This window comes from Ranitomeya variabilis, chromosome 3 (genome assembly GCF_051348905.1).
Source record: "Ranitomeya variabilis isolate aRanVar5 chromosome 3, aRanVar5.hap1, whole genome shotgun sequence".
NCBI lineage: Eukaryota > Metazoa > Chordata > Amphibia > Anura > Dendrobatidae > Ranitomeya > Ranitomeya variabilis.
In genome coordinates this window covers 88,725,171-88,752,743 of record NC_135234.1, presented here as the reverse complement: position 1 = coordinate 88,752,743, position 27,573 = coordinate 88,725,171, and the positions used below count along the sequence as shown (strand labels likewise).

General features: G+C 42.7%; 1 protein-coding gene across 1 annotated transcript in view; it reads left to right on the top strand.

Moving 5' to 3' along the window:
• LOC143815283 (solute carrier family 13 member 2-like) overlaps positions 1 to 26,923 on the top strand; it is a 176,665-nt gene extending 149,742 nt beyond the window's left edge. The window contains exons 10-12 of the mRNA XM_077294370.1: positions 9,081 to 9,242; positions 25,342 to 25,479; positions 26,357 to 26,923. Of these exons, the coding sequence (XP_077150485.1) occupies positions 9,081 to 9,242; positions 25,342 to 25,479; positions 26,357 to 26,485 (429 nt within the window). The 3' untranslated portion in view covers positions 26,486 to 26,923. The remainder of the gene's footprint in view (positions 1 to 9,080; positions 9,243 to 25,341; positions 25,480 to 26,356) is intronic.
• The last annotated feature ends 650 nt before the right edge of the window (positions 26,924 to 27,573 follow it).

The following is a 27,573-nucleotide window of genomic DNA, read 5'->3' as shown; positions in this document are numbered from 1 at the left end:
TGGTTAGGGTGACAAGATGAATATTTAGGATGGACCACCCCTTTAAGGCTAAGTTCACACTGGGCGTTTTTGCTGCTTTTTTTTCTGCTGCAAAACCTGAGTGCTTGTCAGGGAAGAAGCTGCGTCAAAAATGCAGGTTTTGCAGCGTTTTTTGCAGCATTTTTGGTGCAGTTTTGGTGCGTTTTTTTCATGCGTTTTTATTCCATTCAATTCAAAAGGTTAAAAACGCTGAAAAAGAAAAAACACTGAAAGAAGTTACATCCTCTATGTCCCAAAAAATGCAAAACACAAAATACTGATGACAAAAAAAACAATGTGTGTGCATGACATTGGTATTGTCGATAACCAGGAAAGGGAGTTACATTCCTAAATCCATAACCGTAAGCCCCCTAAACGGAGCTTCCAACCAACTAAATAACGACAGGACTCCAAAATTGGATAATAATTGGCCACAGCGGCCTTTATTATAAACATACAAAACATGTAACAGTAATATAAGTTGGGGACGGTCCTTGAAGCTCAAAATATGGTGTTAACCATACAATAAGAATTAGTGGACATAAACAACCATAATTTACTCTCAGCCGTTACCCCACTGGCTCGAGAGCACGAAAAAAACCCCAAAGGGTTACCATTGTCCACTTACAACTTGGGAATCTGGCCCACCATTGCCAAATTTCCCCAAATCACCAGACCCGTAACCAAAATTTTATACCAACTGAAGAATCCATATCCCGACAGATCCCCCAGGCCAATTTATCACCAATCCCAAGGACCCCTCCCACCGCCTACAGCCACTATGACCCCAAAACATTCAATCAAACAGACATCAAATGACAATCAAACAAAAGAGGGCGGGAGGGCGGGACTGCTCGCTGGCCTCCAGAGCGGGAAGTGGCAAACCCCAACCCCCAATTTCCCATAAACCCCTCTCCTGCGTACTCCCCTTCAAATAACCCCACCCCCTACCCTTCGCCTCCAAACCCCCTGTCATGCCGGCTTCCACGTACTTCGCCCTGGGGGAGGGGGAGGCGGCTCGCTCCAGCCTGTCCTTGAGATTTCATAAATCTCATAGGCTTTGCTGGTACTGAAAAACACAGCTGAAAATTAGCATTAAAAAACACAGCAAAAACGCCCAGTGTGAACTTAGCCTTAGACTACTGTATTTGCTGCAATTTTACCATGTGATAAAAAAATCTGAACATGTAATATTATAATAATTTTTTTTTTTATTATTACCTTCCAATTAATAGATGATGATTGGAAATGTTCTTTAAACTTGGACAGCTTATATATTAGATTTAGTTATTGAGTTATGGGGCTTTTTTCATCATGCATAACTGATGGTGAAAAAGAGAGCAAATATGAACTGGTTAAATTTCAAAGTTACAATTGCCACAAATGTCTAATTCTAAAGACTTCATTGAGGCTATAAGTAAACAGATAGAAGTTACAAATCTGTGGCAAAATCAGCTTGCAGAAATGATGCAGTTGATTTTACTCTTCTCATCTGCACGCAGGGCCAGATTGGCCATCTGGCAATTCTGACAAATGCCAGAAGGGCCTGTCTGGTTGTGGGCCGCCTTGTGCTACATTGTTAACAGAATCAGTGTTCTCAAGACACCCATACTGTTAACAGTTATGACGGAGCACAAAGTCGCTGACTCCGTCACTTACCCCAGAAGGCCGTGGGTATTATTAGAAATATTGGTCTTGTAGAAAATCTTCCTTTCCTCCATCCAGGGTAATATTAGTAATATATTCCATCTGGTTTATGGGGACGGGGACAACATGGGCCTGTGTGATTTCAAAGGCCTGAATTTCAGTGCCTGTCCATGCATGTCTGCACGGAATAATTTGCAAAGCGTGAATGGAGTTTTGGAAAAAAAATGTTTGTAACCTCGTGTATGTCTTCCTACAAACATAAGAAGGCTGCATATACTCCTTGAGCAGCATGCCTTCTTGACCTGTCCTCTGCTTTCGACACAGTCGATCACTGCCTACTGCTACAGATTCTTTCTTCCCTTGGCATCAAAGACCTTGCCCTGTCCTGGATTGCCTCATACCTTTCCGACCGCACATTTAGCGTTTCCCACTCCCACACTACCTCCTCATCCTGCCCTCTCTCTGTTGGAGTCCCTCAAGGCTCTGTCCCAGGGCCCCTACTTTTTTCCATCTATACCCTTGGCCTAGGGCAACTCATAAAGTCCCATGGCTTCCAGTACCACCTGTATGCAGACGACACTCAGATCTACCTCTCTGGCTCAGATGTCGCCTCTCTTCTGTCCAGAATCCCGTAGTGTCTGTCAGCCATATCCTCCTTCTTCACCTCTCGCTTCCTAAAACTCAATGTAGACAAAACCGAACTTATCATCTTTCCACCAACTCACGTATCCCCCCTACCTGATCTATCTATTATGGTACACGGCATCACGTTCTCTCCCGCACCTGAAATCCGCTGCCTCGGGGTAACTCTCGACTCTGCCTTGTCCTTCAAACCGCACGTTCAAACTCTTGCCACCTCCTGTCGCCTCCAACTCAAAATATTGCCAGAATCCGTCCCTTCCTCACCCCACAATCTACTAAGACTCTTATGCATGCTCTTATCATCTCCCGCCTCGACTACTGCAACACCCTCCTCTGTGGCCTCCCCACTAACTCTCTTGCACCACTCCAGTCTGTCCTCAACTCTGCTGCCCGGCTAATCCACCTCTCTCCTCGCTACTCCCCTGCTTCTCCCCTTTGCAAATCCCTCCACTGGCTCCCAATTCCCCAACTAATCCAGTTCAAACTACTAACACTGATCTACAAAGCCATCCACAACCTGTCCCCTCCCTATATCTCTGAACTAATCTCCCGAAACCTTCCCTCACGTAATCTCCGATCCTCCCAAGACCTCCTACTCACCTCCACACTTATTTGTTCCTCACACAACCGCCTCCAAGATTTCTCCCGAATATCCCCCATCCTCTGGAATCCCATGCCTCAACACGTCCGACTATCCACCACCCTCAGATCCTTCAGATGGAACCTGAAAACCCATCTCTTCAAGAAAGCCTACAGCCTGCAATAACCATTCTGCTGCCTCGCCATCGCCAGAGCAGCCGCCTCACCACCGCCAGAGCTGCTGCACCTCCGACCTTCTGTCTCTTCCCCACTATCCCATAGAATGTAAGTCCGCAAGGACAGGGTCCTCTCCCCTCTGTACCAGTCTGTCACTGTAAACTTGTTTACTGTAAATGATAACTGTAACCCTGTATGTATCCCCTTTCTCATGTACAGCACCATGGAATTAATGGTGCTATATAAATAAATAATAATAATAATATAAAGTATACTATGAGGCCTAGATAAATATATGTATTCCTATTACTACACAGCTATAACACAAACAAGCACAAACTCCTATACCCTACTCATGGTTGCTATTAGGGTTGAGCGAAACAGGTCAACCATTTTCAGAAGTCGCCGACTTTTGGCAAAGTCGGGTTTCATGAAACCCGACCCCTGTGTGGGGTCGGCCATGAGGTCGGCGATCTTCTGAATCTGGTATCGGAATTTCGATACCGAGTTCCGATATGTTTGCGATATCGGGAATCGGTATCGGAATCCATATTTAAGTGTAAAATAAAGAATCAAAAGAAAAAATATTGATATACTCACCCTCGGACGCGCCCTGGTACTAACCGGCAGCCTTCCTTCCTAAGAATGAGCGCGTGAATGACCTGCGGTGACGTCGCGGCTTGTGATTGGTCGCATGAGCGGTCACATGGGCGGTCACGCGACCAATCACAAGCCGCGACGTCATCTAAGGTCCTTCACGCGCTCATTCTTAGGAAGGAAGGCTGCCGGAAAGAAGCAGGGCGCGTCCGAGGGTGAGTATATACCTAATAGGAATATACTCACCCTCGGACGTGCCCTGCTTCTTTCCGGCAGCCTTCCTTCCTAAGAATGAGCGCGTGAAGGACCTTAGATGACGTCGCGGCTTGTGATTGGTCGTGTGACCGCCCATGTGACCGCTCACGCGACCAATCACAAGCCGCGACGTCACCGCAGGTCATTCACGCGCTCATACCTAATAGGAATATACTCACCCTCGGACGCGCCCTGCTTTCCGGCAGCCTTCCTTCCTAAGAATGAGCGCGTGAAGGACCTTAGATGACGTCACGGCTTGTGATTGGTCGCGTGACCGCCCATGTGACCGCTCACGTGACCAATCACAAGCCGCGACGTCACCGCAGGTCATTCACGCGCTCATTCTTAGGAAGGAAGGCTGCCGGTTAGTACCAGGGCACGTCCGAGGGTGAGTATATCAATATTTTTTATTTTGATTCTTTATTTTACACATTAATATGGATCCCAGGGCCTGAAGGAGAGTTTCCTCTCCTTCAGACCCTGGGAACCATAGTATCCCATTGCACTGCATTGGGTTTCGTGTTTCGGCCGACCCCGACCCCGACTTTTTTATAGAATCGGCCGATTTCACTCGACCCGACTTTTGAGAAAGTCAGGTTTCGTGAAACCCGACCTGATCCTATAAAAATAAAAGTCGCTCAACCCTAGTTGCTATATATAGTCAATCTGCAATCTCTGGAATGGGTAGAGAGGATTCCTTTAATTAATTCACAAAAACAGTTATCTTCTCTTCTTTCTCCTGAGTTTTATCATTTAAGGTATACGGATTGTTCCTCTACGCTTTGTCAGACCCCAACACTAAAAGACTTTGCAGTACTCTTCCACTGAGTATAACGTCTGCAAATACTTGATCCAATCTCTAATAATCAGATATTCTTCTGACACCCCTGTTTCCTGCTTTATATGTGCAGTCTCACATCTTTGCCATTTGCTTCTATAAGTGCCTCAAGGTCTTCAACCTGTATCTGTTAGACTTGTCTAAAGAAAGGAACAGGCTTCTCATTATGGTTAGGAAGCTGTTTCAGAATAGCTAACTGATCTCTTGAGCTTCTTGACTTGTATTCGGTCATAGTCTCCCTTTGTGGAGGGGCACTCCTTCGTGTCTGAGGAGTACTAGTCATGGACCCTCCCAAATATTCATTAGTTTGACGTGCCCTCCATCAGCCGAACCTAGTGTGTTACTTTTGCATCACCTCCCCACTCCATGTTGACAAATATAGGGGAGGTGGAATGTTGTCTCCAAACCAGGTACTAAATGTATTAATGGAGCATTCAGGACTCCGGGCTTAAATCTGGGCACCCCACAGTTTAAATAACTGTCTCTCCATCCTGCATTCTGTAATTGTCCACCCACCTGGCCTGTTATAGCTAGGAAGTATTGATGGTTCTGTCTGAGTAAGCCTGTATAATCCACTGTCAAAACATCCATATAACACTATCGCCTATAGTGGTTTCTCTACGTAAGGGGATGAGGACCACCCCTTTAAGAATTGGTTATGTTACATGTGTTGACAAATTTATTATGGTATTGCTACACTATTATGTGTATTACCATTTCTCAGATGCATGTTTTATTGGTACTGCTACACTACTTTGTGTATTACCATGTCATACATATTGCTAATGTTCTTTTTCCCTTCTTTGTGTCTGTTGAATAAGGAAAGCGTAGTGATGGAGTCTGGCCAGAAGATGGGGGCTTCATGTAGTTAGTATTAGTTAATGTAGGAGCGGTTGGTAGCAGGATAGAGAGGGGGAACTTCCTGATCTAGTTCAGTAGGGGCCTGAGTGCCCAATAGTCCGGATGAGCTTAATTGCCCTGGGACATTAGCTTCCACCCCGCAATGTTGTGAAAGGAAGAGCCCAGCCATTGACAGCATCGGAAGAGAACAGTGAGGCAAGTAATACAGTGGCAAAGGACAAAGGCAGAGCCAGAGACAGTACGGGAGGCACAGTTGGCTTCATCATGTGGCAGCTTATAGCCTGGGCGGATGCCTTCAGCACTGGGGTGAAACGGTTGCAGAGTAAATCCCTCGGCTGATCAATTTAATGGTGTTCCCATTGATGATGCTGTAAGAACTGTAAATGTGCTGAGGACAAGTAAAGTCGTTGGTTTGAAAATTGAACCAGACTGTGTCTCCATTGTTATAAGACCCACTGATACAGGCTCACAAGAAGAAAGGAGTGATCCTGATGTTGAAAGATGTAGGTACACAAGAAGATGGCCAGAGTTTGCAAGTATTGAAATGCCAGGGCACCGATAAGTCAGGGTGTTTGGCCACGACTGTTACCCCGGTCCAGTATCTTAAATCTCTACCTCCCATTCTAATCACTTCCTCAGCCACATTCTTTTGCTGCTCAGCTTTAGACCATCAACTTGTAACCAACCCTGCTGCTCTCATCAACAGCTACTACGTAGACACATAGAGCCCCCCCTCTGGGGGCATTCCAGCCTTTTCAACATCCTTTTACAATTTCTTATTGCATTTTTGCATTCACATTTTCTGACCACTCCCTTTTTGCTGTCTTTCCTTTGGGTTTTATTCTTTCCATTTACTATGGCAAGCTTCCATATTTGCCCCCAGCTCCCTCAGGTAAAACCCTTGTAACTCGTATCATTGCCATCCCACTTTTCTCTTATGTAGGTAGGCACCAAGCCACTTCAAACCCTACACAACACCAGTAAACAGACTACAAGACACCCCTCTGTTGAGTTGATTCTTCTCAACAACCAAACAAGATACAGCAACAGTACAAATACCACTATATTTCACACTTATACACTAATCCTATCACATGCATATAGGTATAGGTATCTCTTCAGTTCTTGGAGCAAACTAGTTAATGTAAAATAAGTCACCTGGAATGGAATAGGGCCAATCTCACAGTAAAAGTGAAGCCAAAATATAAGTATAAGCTTTATAACTTAAGCTGCAGCTTTTTAGATTCACTTTTGCTGCAAAGTTCCTTCTCATTCAAGATCCAAATGGTGCAATGCTCGTCTGGTCCCTGTTTGAGCGCCAAAATTCCTGTGAGCGAAAACCACTCTCTTCTATGCCGTATGAACTCCAAATATATTTAAGTACATTATGTTTCAAGATCTTGATAAATCAATCCAGCACAACATGAGCATAGGGCACTTGCAGGATTTCTGGTTTATTAATGCATAGCTCCAGTTTAAATAGTGTCACAGACTAAGAAACCTTCCTTCCAAAAGATGTAGCTGAAACAGCAGTGTTAACTATTTGGCTGCCATGAAACAAGAGTTATGAGTCAAGATGATACAAGGAGTCAATATGGAGTCTGTTCTCTCATAATGGCATCAGCTATGCTTTTATCCTGCTGTTGAATGAAATGGCATAACTACTTAGACCAGCACATTATGATGAACTATCTCCTTTATCAATGATTCAATTATCTAATTTTCTTCATCTTTGTTGAGGATATTGAGAACAAAAGAGATGTGACCACCTATGAAAATATATTAGGAGGTTAATTTGAAATCTTCAGTATTTAGATGGAACATTCACTCTAGGAAGGAGCCAAATTACTACTTTATGCCCCTCATGGATGAATAGTTAAGTCCTTCATACATGATGCAGATGTACTTTTCTGACACCGCAAAAGCTTTTTTGTAATAATATATTTCAGAAATAAATTTGGAAAGTTTTGGATCAAAAGGAGGTGGGGCTTACACAAACCCCATCCATAAATGGGTGTGTCTTTAATTACCAGCGCCAATGTTCGTAACTATGAATGATCAATATTGTTCTCCTTGTCATATTTCCCAAACAGTGAGAACAAAAACAAATATGCATCAATGTGCCCCAGTGTTACATTTATTGTACACCTGTGTCAACAATAAAATGGATATATTAGCTAAAAATACATGCCAGTAGTACGGCTTGAGGTTGCCACTCAATCCATAACTGAACAACCTTCCATTACCAAGAAGACCCTGAGAGTATTAAAAATGTATCTGCTGCTGCTCAGTTAGCTCTCCTCCTACTTTCCTTTGTTGAACACAGACCAAACCCTGCAGTTCTTCAATCACTGAATCAGAATCCACTCTATTCCTCTTGGCTTTGACCTCTGTTGACTGTACACTGCAGAAAAGTAATAGGAAGGTGAATTGCTGGAGCCTGTAGAGGTGTGTAATCCACCAGACACCAGGTTTGTTAACCTCTAAACTGTCATGAATACTTACATTGATCCTCTTTCCTGTCCCAGACAACTACAGATGTTGTGTTTAATCCCTCCACTTCCCTAAAAGACCAGGTATACTTACTGTACATGAACTCTATCCTGCGCTTGACCCCATTGAATGCCGACATTAACCAATTCATTGCTTGAAGCCACCAGGTATTATGGCATGGACCTCCAGACACATGACCAGCAAGAATGTTTATCCTTCAATTTCCCTAATTACAAGAAAAATTAGCCACACCCTCACAACGATCTGACACCATTAAAAAGAACTCTTAACTACTATAATTTGTGGATAGCTGAAAAGACACAGATTCCAACAAGTATTATATGTGAACTTCTGTCAGTAAGCATGCAATGGTCCGTGCTCTGCATTGTAGACGATTCCCCGGACTCCTGAACTCTGACGTACTGCATAGCTAGATTCCTAAATTCCAAATTTCCAGAGAATCGGCTGGTTTCAGGCTTACTTTAAAGGTCTTAGACTGAATGGTGGAACGATAAAACCGCCGCTCGGTGAATGTTTACTGATTGGCAGTTGTTTTGATTGCCTGTTTACACAGGTAAACCAAAGCGAGTGATGTGCGCTGAGCTATATTAGATCACTCAAGTCAGTCTTCATAGGCTGCAATTGCTCTTGGCAATGCGACTTCGGTTTACACAGGATGATGTACCATTGTGAAGAATGATCTTTTATATTACGTAAAATATCATTTCACCTGATGAACACGTTTTGCTCATTCATCGGGTGATCAGCATCCTGTGTACACAGCAAGATAATCGTGAAACAAGTGTTTTTAACAACACTCGTTCACCGTTATCTTGCAGTGTAAATGCCCATTTTGCAGATAAAGGGCATGTGTTATCATCAGAGAGTAGCCTGTAGTTTAATTCAGGTTCAGGCCCATAAAAGATAATGAGCACAAATGATCTATATCCTAAAACTATTTTTTATCTTCTAGGATTCAGGATTATCCACTTGGCTCGGAGATAAGTTGACACCACTGCAGAGTATCCCCCCGGTAGCCATTGCATTGGTCTTGTGCTTGCTCGTTGCTACCTTTACTGAATGTACCAGTAATGTGGCCACAACAACGCTTTTCTTACCCATTCTGGCGTCCATGGTAAGTAGATATGTATGAAAATATTAACGATAACCCGTCACCTTTCAGAATAATATTACTTATTAAGACAACTATTGTAGTCAATGACTGTCCTTAAAGCTGCTAGTAAAAAGTTGTGTGTACAAATAAGGTGGCACAGCCCTTTCTTATTGCCATTTCATTATCAACAATTAGCAAAGGTACATCAATCAGACCCCCAAAATCAGGAGATTGGTATCTTAAGTAATTTAGCACAAATATCTTTATTAACAATGGACCATGTAGAAGCAGGAGATATCCTAAGCAGTCTTCTCTAATACGCTCCTCCAATTCAGATGGTAAAACATAGTCTTCTGACCTTGTATCTGAGTGAACTACTTGTTCAAAAACGCATCCTGCAAAAGGCTTATTGCATAGGTGTACTATTAATATTGAAAGCCATTTGTAAAAACATTGTAATTGAGCTCAAAAACTTCTAAATGCATTTTATTTAATTATATCAACACATTTTTAAGGCTATATACATCATTGTAGTATAATATATCATTTTTTACTATGTAGCTTGACATATAATTGGTCTGGGTATAGTGTTCATTCACAACTTGTCACCAAGATGAGTGTAATGTGCGTCATTCGGTTTTTAGCAACAGTCAAAAAGAGCATGAACAGATGATTCATAATACTATAGTAATACAATACCTGACAGTTTCCCTCACCCACTCACCAATGTTACAGGTTATCACTGGAAGTCCCAGCAACAAAATTCTGTTATCACCTCTTCATCAGGAGAACAAAATGGGTTTATCCAAAATGAGACTGAAACAGCATTTTATACAGTCATGAGTATGATTGATGTTCGGGTTTGTCGGGTTCAGACGAACTGTACTTCAAAGTTTGGTTCGGTATCTGAACTTGACCCCAAACTTGAATCCAATAAACGTCAATAGGGACACAAACTTTGGTGCTTCAAAATTGCTGTAAAAATGTCATAGTAAGGGCTAGCGGGCTGCAAAAGGAAGCTAAATGTCGGTAAGAGTAGGACAATTGTCCTGCAAAGAATGTGGCTAAGAAAATGACTTAAAAGAACATAGAATAAAGAAAACGAAAAATTACTAATCTTGTACTAGGAGGCGAAGGTCCAAGTGAAGGATGAGGTGGACATGTCAGTGTAGGTAGAAGAGGCAGGGGAAGAGGTATCCAACACTGGTTTTTTTTTTTTGCTTGTTTTTTTGGGGAGTGGGGTTTCGCAAAGTGACTTAACCACTTAGTGACAGAGCCAATTTGGTACTTAATCACCGAGCCAATTTTTACAATTCTGACCACTGTCACTTTATGAGGTTATAACTCTGGAACGCTTCAACGGATCCTGCTGATTCTGAAAATGTTTTTTCGTGACATACTGTACTTCATGTTAGTGGTAACATTTATTTGACATTACTTGCAAATATTTATGAAAAAAACGGAAATATGGCAAAAAAATTTAAAATTTTGCAATTTTCAAATCTTGTATTTTTATGCCCTTAAATCAGAGAGATATGTCACAAAAAATAGTTAATAAATAACATTTCCCACATGTCTACTTTACATCAGCACAATTTTGGAAACAAATTATTTTTTTGTTAGGGAGTTATAAGGGTTAAAAGTTGACCAGCAATTTCTCATTTTCACAACACCATTTTTTTTTAGGGACCACATCACATTTGAAGTCATTTTGAGGGGTCTATATGATAGAAAATAACCAAGTGTGACACCATTCTAAAAACTGCACCCCTTAAGGTGCTCAAAACCACATTCAAAAAGTTTATTAACCCTTTACTTGCTTCACAGGAACTGAATCAATGTGGAAGGAAAAAATGAACATTTAACTTTTTTTGCAAACATTTTTCTTCAGAACCATTTTTTTTATTTTCACTAGTGTAAAAACAGAAATTTAACCATAAATTTTGTTGTGAAATTTCTCCTGAATACGCTGATACCCCATATGTGGGGGTAAACCACTGTTTGGGCGCACCGCAGAGCTTGGAAGAGAAGGAGTGCCGTTTGACTTTTTCAATGCAGATTTGGCTGAAATTGAGATCGGATGCCATGTCCCGTTTAGAGAGCCCCTGATGTGCCTAAACAGTGGAAACGCTCCACAAGTGACACCATTTTGGAAACTAGACCCCTTAAGGAACGTAACTAGATGTGTGGTGAGCACTTTGAGCTCCCAAGTGCTTCACAGAAGTTTATAAAGTAGAGCCGTGAAAATAAAAAATCGCATTTGTTTAAACAAAAATGATCTTTTCGCCCACAAATTCTTATTTTCACAAGGGTAACAGGAGAAATTAGACCACAAAAGTTGTTGTGCAATTTCTCCTGAGTACGTCGATACCCCATATGTGGGGGTAAACCACTGTTTGGGCGCATCGCAGAGCTTGGAAGAGAAGGAGTGCCGTTTTACTTTTTCAATGTAGAATTGGCTGGAATTGAGATCGGACGCCATGTCGCGTTTGGAGAGCCTCTGATGTGCCTAAACAGTGGAAACCCCCCACAAGTGACACCATTTTGGAAACTAGACCCCTTAAGGAACTTAACTAGATGTGTGGTGAGCACTTTAAACCCCCAGGTGCTTCACAGAAGTTTATAACATAGAGCCGTGAAAATAAAAATTCGCATTTTTTCTACAAAAATGATCTTTTTGCCTCCAAATTTTTATTTTCAAAAGGGTAACAGGAGAAATTAGACAACAAAAGTTGTTGTGCAATTTCTCCTGAGTACGTCGATACCCCATATGTGGCGGTAAACCACTGTTTGGGCGCACTGCAGAGCTTGGAAGAGAAGGAGTGCCGTTTTACTTTTTCAATGCAGAATTGGCTGGAATTGAGATCGGACACCATGTCGCGTTTGGAGACCCCTGATGTGCCTAAACAGTGGAAACCCCCACAGGTGACACCATTTTGGAAACTAGACCCCTTAAGGAACTTATCTAGATGTGTGGTGAGCACTTTAAACCCCCAGGTGCTTCACGGAAGTTTATAACGTAGAGCCGTGAAAATAAAAAATCAAATTTTTTCTACAAAAATGATCTTCTTGCCTCCAAATTTTTATTTTGGAAACTAGACCCCTTAAGGAACTTATCTAGATGTGTGGTGAGCACTTTAAACCCACAAGTGCTTCACAGAAATTTATAACGTAGAGTCGTGAAAATAAAAAATCCTTTTTTTTCCCTCAAAAATGATTTTTTAGCCTGCAATTTTTTATTTTGACAAGGGTAACAGGAGACATTGGACCCCAAAATCTGTTGACCAGTTTGCCCTGAGTACGCTGATACCCCATATGTGGGGGGGCACTGTTTGGGCACCCATTGGGGCTCGGAAGGGAAGGAGCGCCGCTTGGAATGCAGACTTTGATGGGATAGTCTGCGGGCGTCATGTTGCATTTGCAGAGCTCCTGATGTACCTAAACAGTAGAAGCCCCCCACAAGTGACCCCATTTTGGAAACTAGACCCCCCCAAAGAGCTTATCTAGATGAGTGGTGAGCACTATGAACCCCCAACTGCTTCACAGAAGTTTACAATGTAGAGCCATGAAAATAAAAAAAATCATTTTTTCCACAAAAATGATATTTTCACTCCCAAATTTTTACTTTCACAAGGATAACAAGAGAAATTGGACCCCAAAAGTTGTTGTCCAATTTGTCCTGAGTACACTGATACCCCATGTGTGGGGGGACCACTGTTTGGGTGCATGGCAGAGCTCGGAAGGGAAGGAGCGCCGTTTTGGAATGCAGACTTTGATAGAATGGTCTGCGGGCGCTATGTTGCATTTGCTGAGCCCATGATGCACCTAAACAGTAGAAACCCCCCACAAGTGACCCCATTTTGGAAACTAGACCCCCCAAGGAACTTATCTAGATGTGTGGTGAGAACTTTAAATGCCCAAGTGCTTCACAGAAGTTTATAATGCAGAGTCATGAAAATAAAAAAGATTTTTTTTTCCACAAAAAAGATTTTTTAGCCCCCAAGTTTTTATTTTCACAAGGGTAACAGGAGAAATTGGACCCCAAAAGTTGTTGTCCAATTTATCCCGAGTACGCTGATGCCCCATATGTGGGGGTAAACCACTGTTTGGGCGCACGGCAGAGCTCAGAAGGGAGGGAGCACCATTTGACTTTTTGAGCGCAAAATTGGCTGTTGCGTTTAGAGACCTCCTGATGTACCTAAACAGTGGAAACCCCCCAATTCTAACTCCAACCCTAACCCCAACTCACCCCTAACCCTAATCCCAACCCGATCCATAATCCTAATCACAACCCTAATGATAATCACAACCCTAACCCCAAAACAACCATAACCCTAATCAGAATCCTAAATCCAACACACCCCTAATCCTAATCTCAACCCTAACCTCAAACCTAACCCTAATCCCAATGCACCCCTAACTAATCCCAACCCTAACCTTAACCCTAATCCCAAACCTAACCCTAATCCCAAACGTAACCCTAATGGCAACCCTAATCCAAACCCTAACCCTAATCCTAACTTTAGCCGCAACCCTAGCCCTAACTTTAGCCCCAACCCTAGCCCTAACTTTAGCCCCAACCCTAACCCTAACTTTAGCCCCAACCCTAACCCTTAATTTAGCCCCAACCCTAATCCTAACCCTAGCCCTAACTTTAGCCCCAACCCTAATCCTAGCCCTATTTTTAGCCCCACCCTAACCCTAAATTTAACCCCAACCCTAACCCTAACCCTAAATTTAGCCCCAACCCTAACCCTAACCCTAAATTTAGCCCCAACCCTAACCCTAACTTTAGCCCCAACCCTAACCCTAAATTTAGCCCCAACTCCTCTAGCTGCCGGCCGGCAGATCATGGCGGGCGCACTGCGCATGTGCCCGCCATTTTCTTACTGGAGGAAGAAGCCAGCGGCCAGGAGGGGACACAGGAGGACCCAGGGACACCGGTAAGTATAACAGGGTCTCCGAATCCCCCTATTTCTCTGTCCTCTGATGTGCGATCACATCAGAGGACAGAGAATTACACATCGCTTTTTTTTTTTTTTCTTGTGGTCGCCGGTAAACAGTTAATTACCGGCGATCGCAAAACAGGGGTCGGTAAAAACCGACCCCAATCATGTTATTTGGGGTCTTGGCTACCCCCGGCAGCCAAGACCCCAAAGATCTTCCGGGTGCCGGCCGGCGAGCGCACTGCGCATGCGCCCGCCATTTTTTGGGCGGAAGAAGATGGCGGCGCCCATCGGGAGCCACAAGGAGCACCGGGGGAGACAGGTGAGTATCGGGGGGTGATCGGGGACCCCATTTCTCTGTCCTCTGATGTGCGATCACATCAGAGGACAGAGAAATTAAATGGGAAATCGCTTTTTTTTTTTGCGCTGCCAGTAAACGGTTAATTACCGGCGATCGCAACCCGGGGGTCGGAAAAAACCCCGAATCATGTTCTCTGGGGTCTCGGCTACCCCCGGTAACCGAGACCCCAGAGAAAATCCGACTCTGGGGGGCACTATTCACTTTTTCCACAGCGCCGTTAATTAATGGCGCTGTGGTTTAAGTACCCTTAACTGCCGCCGTTAAAAGACGTATTGGCGGTCGTTAAGGGGTTAAAAGAACATAACAATCTGGAGCCACGAGGCAGAGGTCCAAGTAGAGGAGGAGGAACAGTGGGTGGAGGTAGACATGGTAGTGTAGGTGTAAGAGGCAAGAGAGAAGATATCCAACACTGTTTTTGTGTATTTTTTTGGTTTTGATTTTTTTTTTATTTTTTATTTAGGGAACTGACTTAAAATGAACATAGAAATAAAAAAAATAATAATCTAGAACCAGGAGACAGAAGTCCAAGTGAAGGAGGTGGAGGTGGATGTGGCAGTGTAGGTTGAAGAGGCAGAGGAGGATGTATCCAACACTGTTTTTGTGTTTTTAGTTTTGGCTTTTCTTTTTTTGTTACATAGTCACATAGGTTGAAAAAAGACCTAGGTACATCAAGTTCAACCTTCCTACACCAATTGTACATTTCGTCACTAATTTAACTATAACCCACAATGTTATGTATATTGAGGAAATAATCCAGCTCTTTTTTAAAAGCTGTCATATAGTGTTGAGCATTTCGATACCGCAAGTATCGGGTATCGGCCGATACTTGCGGTATTATAATTCCGATACCGAGATCCGATACTTTTGTGGTATCGGGAATCGGTATCGAAACAACATTAATGTGTAAAATAAAGAATTAAAATAAAAAATATTGATATACTCACCTGTCCGGAGGCCCCTGGACATCACCGCTGGTAACCGGCAGCCTTCTTTGCTTAAAATGAGCGCGTTTATGGCCTTCCATGACGTCACGGTTTCTGATTGGTCGCGTGCCGCTCATGTGACCGCCACGCGACCAATCACAAGCCGTGATGTAATTCTCAGGTCCTAAATTCCTAATTCTAGGAATTTAGGATCTGAGAATTACGTCACGGCTTGTGATTGGTCGCGTGGCGGTCACATGAGCGGCACGCGACCAATCAGAAGCTGTGACGTCATGGAAGGCCATAAACGTGCTCATTTTAAGCAAAGAAGGCTGCCGGTTCACAGCGGTGATGTCCAGGCTGCGTCGGAGAGGTGAGTATATCAATATTTTTTAGTTTAATTCTTTATTTTACACATTAATATGGATCCCAGGGCCTGAAGGAGAGTTTCCTCTCCTTCAGACCCTGGGAACCATCAGGGATACCTTCCAATACTTGAGTCCCATTCACTTGTATTGGTATCGGGTATCGGTATCGGATCAGATCCGATACTTTGCCGGTATCGGCCGATACTTTCCGATACCGATACTTTCAAGTATCGGACGGTATCGCTCAACACTACTGTCATAGTATCTGCCATTACTACCTCTTGTGGTCGGCATTCCACAGTCTGACTTCTCTAATTGTAAAGAACCTTTTCCTATTTAGCTGCTAGAATCGCCTTTCTTCCATCCGTAATGAGTGCCCCCTAGTCCTTAATAATGTCTTTGGAAGAAATAAGTCATGTGCTAGTGTTTCGTACTGGCCACACATATATATTGTTTTTTCTTTTTTCTTATTTGGGGAGGCCCCCAAAATTAAATGAATGGCCAATTGAGTTGAACATTGGCTGGGTGTGGCTGACATAGTTGTCTTGTCAGCCAAAGCTATGGACAAGTCCCATGGTTCATTTTAATGAATGTTAGCTACCCTACATTAGCTGTGGGCAAGCAGATGTGCCTGTCTGTGATCATGCCCCCTGCCGTACTAAACACACATTCCGACAGTACACTTGCCATAAGGCAGGCCAGCACCTTCAATGCATAAAGGGCAAGCTCAGGTCTTGTGTCCAATTTGTAAATCCAGAAGTTAAATGGAGCATACTCATCAGTTAGTACGTGGAGACATGTGAACGTATTAGATGTTGGTGCCGGATGTTGTGGCATGCTGAGAAAGTTTTGCCACATTGCGACCATGCTAATCCTGCCTTCCGAGGTGGTGACGGTGCCTCAGCTGTGTTGGTGACTTGCTCCTTCTTTGCCTTGTTCTTCCAGGGAGCCCCTGCTGTCAGGTGGGAACACCGTCAGTAGTGCCTCTACCAGGGTGCGCTTGTATTCACGCATTTAGCGATCCCGCTCCTTTGATGGAAGTAATGATGGTACGTTGTCCTTGTAGTAGAAATCCAGCAGGGTGGCCACCCAGTAATTAGTAGTGGCAATAATCTAGGCAATATAAGAAAACTGACTGAACAGCAATCTATTTTTTCTTTCTTTCTTTTTTTCTTTTTCTTGTTTTTAGTCAACTACGGGATTTGACACCCAGGGACATCAGGAGGATACAAGGGATATGTATATGTGGATTAGGTCCACTGTCTGACCATGATGAGCTTCATGCTGTATCTCCTCCTATTTCCTCCTTCCTCCTTGCCTGCCAAATCGCTGTGCGGCTGTATCTCTATATTTATTCTCATTTTTACACCATTACCCATTCTATGGTTTAGTAGCCATGGATATGGCTGGTCCTTTTTTTCTCTCCCCGAGAACACGGGCCCAGCGCGGCCGGTGAGTGACAGGGGGTGTGGCTGGGTGCGTTCTGCTCCAGCGCCTCCCTGCCTCATGCGTGCCTGCATCAGGGATAAGGTGTCTTGGATGTGAGTGTCCGGCTCCTTGCTGCTGTGCGCATGCGCAGAGGTTTTCACCGACGTTGCGGTCATGTGACCGGTGACGTGGGTGTCCCTGTGCGCGTGCGCCGGCGTCCTGTAACTGATGGACTCCAGGAATGGGTATTGTGAGGTTAGTGTGGCGCGCACATTATCGGCAATGATGATTGGACAGCTTTTATACATATAAAATGGTGATTACTATGACAACCATGTAGCAAAGAGGCGATTGGTGGATTCCACTCTGTGTGATGTCTTTTTTAGCTTCATTCTTATGTATTTTGTTTAGTTTTTATATAACATCTGGATTTTTGGTACGTTGAACTGCAGCTATGATACTGATTTTTAATATATGTACATATTGTGTGTTATTTGATATATGTATTAAAGGCCGCCCTTATGTGGTGATTGGCCCAGATTTGGGCTCTACACTATTTAAGACGGCCGAAACGTTGCATCTTGTAATGGCAGAATAAAGACTTTATTTTTTCACCTGGATACGGATGCTGCTCCTTCCTTCAGTATTTCTGTGAGTATTGGTCCAATTGGATTCATGGACTGTGGAGCGTGCACCGTGAACACCTGAGTGCTGTTGGTCAATTACCTTTTGTATGAACAGCAATCTAGTCTGAACTGGTGCATAACCAAAAAAGACATATAGCAAATAGATAAATGGCTGCACTCAATTTTACTGTGCTAAAGCAAGGAAATGTGCGATACATGAAATGTGAATAGCATAATGGCTTGTGAAATCTATGAAAAAACACATGAGATGCTTAGCACAAGATTTGGCCAAAAATTGTGAGCCCATCCACCAAACGTCAAGAGTAAAAAAAAAAGTGGCTTAAAGGTACCCTAATCCCACAAACATGGGTGCAGAGTAGAAACATTAGTTTTTTCACACAAGATTCCCACAGACACAAATGCAGAGGGAAAAAGTGGCTTAAAGGCACCCTACTCCCACAAACATGGGTGCAGTGTAGAAAAATTTGTTTTAGGCACACTACTCCCAGAGACATGGGTGCAGAGTAGAAAAATGTGTTTTAGGCACACTACTCGCACTGACATGGGTGCAGAGTAAAAACAAAGTGGCTTAAAGGCACAATACTCCCACAGACACGGGTGCAGCGTAGACCAATTTGTTTTGACGCACAGTACCCTCGCAGACACAGATACAGACAACACATACAGAGGATTTTTTACAGAGTGTGCACACGTAGAACCTAACACTCTGCTTTATTCCAGCTGCAACCTGTCCTTATGCTAAGCAGAATGGTGGCGGGCTGAATCACATGGTGCGCCTGCCAATCACAGCAAAGCCAATACCTGACATGGCTGTGATGGCTCCCTAAGTGCCCAAAGCCTATAAGCATGTTGATTGGCTGCGCTGCAGCCTTTCAGCAAACTTTATTTGGCATTCTAACCAAAGAGTAAACCGGACCTCCAGTAAAAAGTCAGTTTTCGGGGTTTGGTACTGTACACTAAATGTCTGGCACAAACCCAAAACTTTATAGTTCGGGTTCACTTATAACAAGTCATGAGAAAAGAATAAGTACACCCTCTTTGAATTCCATGGTTTTACATAATAGGATGAAATAAATAAAAAAAATGTACAATTTGAGATGATCAACAACCCATGACAAATAATACTGTCATTAGTTATTTATCAAAAGATAGGCAAAAATGCAGAAGCAGAGTGTGAAAACTTAGGAACCTGTTATGGACCTGGTGGTTAGGAGCACCCGGAATGACCTGATGAGTAAACTAGCAATCGGAACAAGCTCTGGGAAAGTGGGAACTCTGCTGACCGCAAACCCTACTCCTATCACACAAACTAGAAACAGCCGTGGAGCATACCTAACTCTCCCTAGATGCCTCTTCACAGCCTAAGAGCTAACTACCCCTAAAGATAGAAATAGAAGCCTAACCTTGCCTCAGAGAAATTCCCCAAAGGTAAAGGCAGCCCCCACATATATTGACTGTGAGTTAAGAGGAAAGTCACAAACACAGGAATGAAACAGGTTTTAGCAAAGGAGGCCAGACTTCACTAAATAGTCAGAGGATAGAAAAGGAAACTATGCGGTCAGCACAAAAAAACTACAAAAACCACGCAGTGTATGCAAAAATACCCCCACACCGACTCACGGTGTGGAGGCGCAACACTGCACTCCCAGAGCTTCCAGCTAGCAAGGAAATATCATGATAGCAAGCTGGACTAGAATTAGCAGTACTAAGAAATATATTCAGGCAGCAGTAGGGAGTCCGAGAACGGAATTCACAACAGGAACCTGTCATGTCAGATTACGCTATTAACTTGCAGATATAGAGTTAATCTGTACAATAGAAAGGTGCCCGACTGCAGTATTAAAAGCACGGCTCCTAGGAGAAAATTAACTTTATTATTTTGCAGTGCAGTCAATCAGTACACATCCGGCTGTCAGTCATAGTGCCAGAGTGTACTCACAGTCGCTGGTCACAATACTGTATCGATCACTGTAGCCAAGTCGGCACAGCTATGTTTCTGAAAACCAGCGACTCTAGGGAGGCATAAAGTTCATTTTCACCCAGGATCTGAGCTTTCAGTAAAGAGACCAGGCTCCTTTCTAATACCATTAATCTGCATATTAGACTAATATCTACAGGTTAATAGCATTATCTGATGTAACAGGTTCCCTTCAAGTACACTATTTCTATTTCTATAGCAATAAATAGGGTACGTAGCAAGCAGGTACTGCTTATTTTTAGCAATTGTTTGCTGATCATTCTATGTTGAGAAAGATTATTCACAAATGGAAGACACTCATGACAGTTGACAATCAATCCAAGAGTGGACATTCCAGGAAATTCATATCTAAGGCTGGTTTCACACTTGCGTTTTTATCTGCATGCGTTTTTTAAAAAAACGCATGTGTGAAAAAACGCATGTAAACGCGGTAAAACGCATGCGTTTTTTAGACGCATGCGTTTTTATAGAAAAACACAAGAAAACAAGAAAAAACCAAAAAACCCTAACCCTAACCCTACCCCTAACCCTACCCCTAACCCTACCCCTAACCCTAATCAGTGGCCACTTATATAAGTGCCACGTATTTAAGTGCCACGTATTTAAGTGCCACGTATTTAAGTGCCACGTATTTAAGTGCCACGTATTTAAGTGCCACGTATATAAGTGCCACGTATTTAAGTGCCACGCATTTAAGTGCCACGCATTTACGTGCCACGATATTTCAGTGCCACGTATAACCACGTAGTTATAGTATTTATAGTACGTGGCACTTAAATACGTGGCACTGAAATACGTGGCACTTAAATACGTGGCACTTAAATACGTGGCACTGAAATACGTGGCATTGAAATACGTGGCATTGAAATACGTGGCATTGAAATACGTGGCATTGAAATACGTGGCACTGAAATACGTGGCATTGAAATACGTGGCATTGAAATACGTGGCACTGAAATATGTGGCACTATGACTGTCAGAAAATGTTCAATAAACGGTTAGGGGTGAGGTTTGGGGTAGGGTTAGGGTTAGGGTTTGGATCCCTTTATCACCTTGATGGTGGTGGGTGACTTTTCAGTGTGTTTTCTGGTTTTTTTTCTATAAAAACGCATGCGTTTTTAACGCAAAAAAACGCATGTGCTTAAAAACGCATGCGTTTACATAGACAGCAATGCATTTTTTTGCCGCGAAAAAACGCATGCGTTTTTTTGCGGCAAAAAAAAAAACGCGCAAAAAAATACTACAGGTTGCATTTTTGAAAATGAACGCATGCAGAAAAAAAACGCATGCGTTTGTAAACGCGACCAAACGCATACAAAAAAACGCATGCGTTTTCAATGTTAAGTATAGGGGGGAAAAACGCATGCGTTTTTTTTGCAAAAAACGATGCAGACAAAAACGCAAGTGTGAAACCAGCCTTAGGCTACGTTCACATTTGCGTTGTGCGCCGCAGCGTCGGCGCCGCAGCGCACAACGCAAACAAAAACGCGGCAAAACGCACGCTAAAACGCTGCGTTTTGCGCCGCATGCGTCCTTTTTGGCCGAAAGTTGGACGCAAAAAAAATGCAACTTGATGCGTTTCTTGCGTCCAACGCTTGCGGCCATGCGGCGCAAAACGCAGCACAACGCATGTCCATGCGCCCCCATGTTAAATATAGGGGCGCATGACGCATGCGGCGCCGCTGCGGCGCCCGACGCTGCGGCGCTGACCGCAAATGTGAACGTAGCATAAGTCAGGCCATACTGAAAGAAATTGTGCAAAACCCAAGAGCTAAGGCTCAGACCCTGAAGGACTCAGTTAATATGTTAAATATTCAAGCTTATGGCAGTGCAATAAAAAATGAACAAATATGGGTTGTTTTGAAGGGTTGCAGGGAGAAAGTCTTTTTTTTCTAAAAAGTACATGGCTGCATGGCTAAAGTTTGCATAGTTTCATCTGAAAAATAACAAGACATCTGGTTTATGTTGGGCCATAGTGACCTGCACATGTTTGCCCAAGCACATCATATCAGTATAAATACTTCACACCATCTGTCAATCAAGGTGGTGGAGGGATGATGGTTTGGGCTTGTTTTACAGCCAGAGGACCTAGGCAACTTGCAGTCATTAAGTGGACTATGAATTCACCTGTATATAAAAGTATTCTTGAGTCTAAGGTGATGCCATTTATCCAAACACTAAAAATGAGTCATGAAACAGGATAATGATCAGCACAAGAATAGCTGAAAAAGAAAAGAATCATGGTGTTGCAATGGACTGATCAATGTCAAGACCCCAACCCAAAACCCTGAAATACTGTTGTGGGATCTGAAGAAAGTTGAGCATTGTTTTAATTTTTTTTTTCAATAAATCAATAGTGAACATGGAAATAATAATATATCTTGTAATATACCTTATCAGAGAAATATTTTCATTTCTCTTCCAGGACTGTTCATTCATTTTGAAATGAGATAGAACATGATAGTTACTGTTGTCAGTAACATGATTATATGTAGAGGGTATCAGGAACCCAGCTGCAGACTTACAGCAAGAGTCTCCGCACGTGTTCCAAACGGACCGAGAGTGTGTGCAGGGAGCTGCAGCAAGCTTACCTGCCGCTGTGCAGGATCTGAAACACGTGACCCCTGGGGAGTGGCCGAAGTCGGAGCCAGATGCCGAGTGGCGGCGGTGGCCGGAGAGTAATCTGAGGGTGCCGAGGTCAAAGCGGGAGGACACTGTAGTATAAAAGGATGAGACGTAAAGAGTGGTCAGGTCGAAGCAAGAGGTCAGATAGCCGGAGATAGCGACGCAGTACAAACAAGGTAGGCAGACGGGAAGACAGCACCAAGCCAAGAGTCAGAAGCAGAAACGGATAACAAGGACAGAGTTACTAGGCTAGCGCACAGACAAGAAAACAGACCGGATCATACACTAAAAGGCCAATGGACGAAACAGTATGCAAGCACACCAGGGGTCAGACACACAGTCAAGAACGAATGTAACACTGACAAGGATCCCCAGACGAAGGCAGGTAAATATAGCCCTCCCCAAACCAAAAGGAGGCCATGAAAAATTAACCCTCAGAGGACAGGAAAGGGAATCCTGTCCACAACCATGACAGAGAGAAGGCAGGAAGAGGAGGAAGGTGCTCTGCTTCTAACTCCTCACCCCTTGCCCACCTTCCTCCTAACCCTTCCTCCTACCTAGAATCTTATCAGCAGTAAGTGCCATCTCCTATTTCAATAACGTAAAATTCTGAAATTCTACCCAGGAACTGAGAATTTTGAGAATAAATCATCAGTCATGGAAGAGAAAGAAGCACATTTCTTTGATAAGATAGATTAATAGTGTGCGTAAATATTAAATAAAAATTAAAATGTCAGTGCCCAGCTGTGACCATGATACAGTCGTCAGAGCTGTGCAGCGAGGGTGCCAGGTGTCACCCCCCACAATCAGACATTGATGACCTGTCCTAAGGATAGGCCATCGATGTTAAAGTCCCGGACAACCCCTTTAAGCAAAATTGTACGGAATAGTGCCAAAATTCCTGCAGAATAATGTGAGACTGATAAAGTCATACAAAAAATGATTACTTTAAGTTATTGCTGCTAAATGTTGTTCTGCAAGCTATCGACCCCTGTGGGGTGTACTTAACTTATCAAGCATTGCTTCTGCATCGTGGCCTAGTTTTTGTTAAATAGTGACATGATATAATTTGTAATGTTTTATTGTAAATCTAAGGTTGTATTTACCTAATTTTAAGACCTTATGGTCAATTTTTTTTTTTCATTATGTCCTGATATGTAAAACCACAGAATTCAATGTACTTACTTTTTCTCAGGACTGAACACTATATGGATGACGTCTTTATCTTCGATATGGTGACTGTTAATATAGAATCTGAATATCAGGCTTGATCATCCTGATTGCTGATTGAAGATGTAAAGGTCCTTAATTAATATTGTTCCAGGTTCTCAAAATTCTGTACATTTTATTCCTCCGGCATTGTAGGAGTCATTTTAAAAAGAACCTGTCAGCAGATCCATTCTGCCTTAAGCACTGACATGAAACAGCGACTGACACCATCACTAGAATTATATTTTACTCATAAATGTTGTGGTATTACAATAAAAACATGGTTTTAAAAGAAACAGCAGGAGAAATGTCCTCTTGGTGCCACTCCTCTGGCTTCTCCACTTCCCAGTTGGCGTTATTAACAGCTCTTGCCATAAAGACAAGTACTGGGAAATATTTTTATCAAGACAAGTTGGGAAAAAAAGAAGGGCTTTTCTTCCCTACATTCGGCTCTTTTTAAAACTATGGCTCTAATCATTAAGACTGGCTTTTTACCCGTCAGCCTTGATGATAGGTTCACAGGAGTAAGCTGCTCCAAGCTCTTTAAAGGGAACCTGTCACCCCGTTTTTTCCGTATGAGACAAAAATACTGTTAAATAGGGCCTGAGCTATACATTACAATAGTGTATTTTTTGGACCCCGATTCCCCACCTATGCTGCCGAAATACGTTACCAAAGTAGTCGTTTTCGCCTGTCAATCAGGCTGGTCTGGTCAGATGGGCGTGGTGTCTTCCCCCAGATCTTGCTTAGTTTTCCGTTGGTGGCGTAGTGGTGTGCGCATGCCCAAGTCCAGAATCCACTGCACAGGGGAGGGAAAAGAGCGCGATCTGCGCTATTCCCCTGGTGATCGGTGGGGGCGGCCATCTTCCTGTGGCCGCGCGTGCGCAGATCGAGCGCTCTGCTGCCCGGGGCTTCAGGAAAATGGCCGCGGGATGCCGCGCGTGCGCAGATGGAGATCGCGGCGGCCATTTTCCTGAAGCAGAGTTCGCAAATCAACTAAAAGAAAGGTGATTCCAGTGTCGGGATCTTCGATAAAAACACACTTTATTGAAAAATAATGAAAAGGTCAAAAATCCAGTAGCAACCATAACTAGCAAACGTGTTTTAGACTTTTGTCTTTAGTCTTTGCATGATGCATGACTATGGCATGTGCTGGCATAAGAAATTATCTGGGGTCTATGTTTTTCTAAAATTTCACAGCACTTTAGTGTAAAACCATGCTGTAGCTTTTTGTGATCGGGGAACCTATAGGGCAGCTTGGTGTCTCTTTGGTTGTTTTGCAGCTGGGGTCCTGGGTTCAAGTCCCACCAAGGAGAACATCTGCAAGGAGTTTTCATGTTCTTCCCGTGTTTGCGTGGGTTTCCTCTGGGTTCTCCGGTTTCCTCCCACATTCCAAAGACCTACTGATAGGGAATGTAGATTGTGAGCCCCAATGCTGACAGTGATGATAATGAATGTAAAGCACTACAGGATATGATAGCGCTATATAAGCAATTCAAAATAATAATAAAAAAAAACTTGCTGTTTCATGCTGACATTGGTAAGGGCAACATGAGATGATTACTGCTTCTTCCCTTTAAACAATATAAGATTTAAACAATTACCGTTTTAACTTCTCTTCATTTTATTCTTTAGGCAAAGGCAATACATCTGAACCCATTATACATAATGCTTCCATGCACACTTTCTGCCTCGCTTGCTTTCATGTTACCAGTCGCCACACCTCCTAATGCCATCGCTTTTTCATATGGGCAGCTCAAGGTTGTTGATATGGTAGGTATCACCTCTCCTAAATTGTGCAGGACCTAAGCTTTCTGAGTCGTACAGTCTTCACTAGACATGTTACTATACATTGTGTATTCATCTGTACCATGTCAGGTCTATAGAATTGGGTATAGGTAGTTAGGTAGTTTTGGAAATCATTGTTAAGACAGTGGAAGCCTGTAGGGGACGCGCAAATACATAAGAGAGATTTCAATACTCACAATGTACAGTATATTGAATATTTTAGGCTATGTTCACATCTGTCTATCTGGTTACCAACACTTTTGACCCAGGAATAGTGCAGCTTGTGGTATTATTTTTGGTTTGACAATTACAGAAACATTAATGAAATCTTAATAAATGTCAAGATAAATGAATGTTTCAGAAACTATTAAAGATAATTTATCACCTATGTTTTAAATATTTTAAACGTTTTTTTATCTAGTATGTTTTTATTTTCTGGTTAAAGATTCTGTAATTTTGTTATTCATGCATGACTATGGAGACCGTTAATTCACTAAACAGTGGTTAGGGATGATGCTTTACAGCAGCTCCACTGAGCATGTGCATCAATAAACATGCTCTGACTTATTGACTTCTATGGGAGCGGTTTCTCTGTATGCTTTGCAACATGTACATATGTCATTATGCAGGGAGGGGGAGGAGGTGAGCTGTGACCATCACTTCTTTTCTCAAAATAGGTATTATCTTTCATTGTTATCCTGCCTGTGATGATAATATGATCACCAGATCTCTACAGAACAGAAAGTATTACCCTAATATCAGACGCTTTTTTATTGTTATAGAATTTACAACCAATCTAACACATGAAGACACTTTTAGAACTTTTATATGACACATGATTTTCTTTGTATCCGCACTGCAGGCAAAAGCTGGATTTTTGCTGAATATCCTGGGAGTTCTTGTTATTACAATGGCCATTAACAGCTGGGGATATTATATGTTTGACTTGGGTACTTTCCCTACTTGGGCAAACTCCACAGGAATGCCATAACAATGTTCCACTTGGATAGAACAAATTTGAAAGAAGCAAAAAAAAAAATGGACGCCCCTCCAAGCTCCATTCATTCCTCAAGGATCTTGATATATTCAGTAACAACCTCTGATCGGGACTGGTCAGGACCCTGGACTCAGAATGGAAAGTCACCCACAAATGGGTTCGGATCACACAGCACATTACCAATTACTGTGCTTAACTACAAATTATAAAAAAAAAAGTCCAATGGCTTCTGTAGAACTGCAAATTATATATTTAAAAGGTTCTCGTAAAGCTGCAGGTATTTGGGAATGTGAAGAAACACAATGTAGCTGTGGACCATGCTAGCAGGAGTGAAGACCATGTCTTATAACAGAGGCTACAATGAAACACTGTATAAGGGATGCATTATAAGCTGTTCATAAATGTAACTTAAAATAAACATTTACATTTTTACATTTGTTTAATTATTATTTTTTTTACATACACGTCGCCATTTCACAAACCAAGGCTCACAGAACAATCAGAACACAAAAATCAAAGCCATTGACACAATAAACTTTTTGACTTTTTGTCTTTATGGTCTTGGAATATCTTATCATTCTTGTGTATAAACTATGCATGTAATCTAAAGCAAAATGCATTGACATTGTATGAACTGAGAACATCGGGTATAAATAATGTGGTGGACTGTGAATTCTCCAAACCGTTGTAATGTGATAAAATAGAGCACAATTCACATTTTAAATGGTCACTCAAAAGTCGAATTCTAGATTAAATGTGCTCCCCCAAGTCTCAATAAGTTTATACTTCCAGATCTGCCGATTACTGCTATGTAACAATTTTATCAAAATGACAAATTGTCTCTTCAGAGAGGAAGGGGACTAGAACTCTAGTGCCGCCTATTGGAAGTAGCAATTCTAACAGTCAATGTCGACCCTTTAATGAGCCTTGTCCCATGACTTAGGATAAAAACCAAACCACAATCTCAAGGGTCAACATTGACTGTTAGGGTACCGTCACACAGTGCCATTTTCATCGCTACGACGGCACGATTCGTGACGTTGCAGCGTCGTATGATTATCGCTCCAGCGTCGTAGACTGCG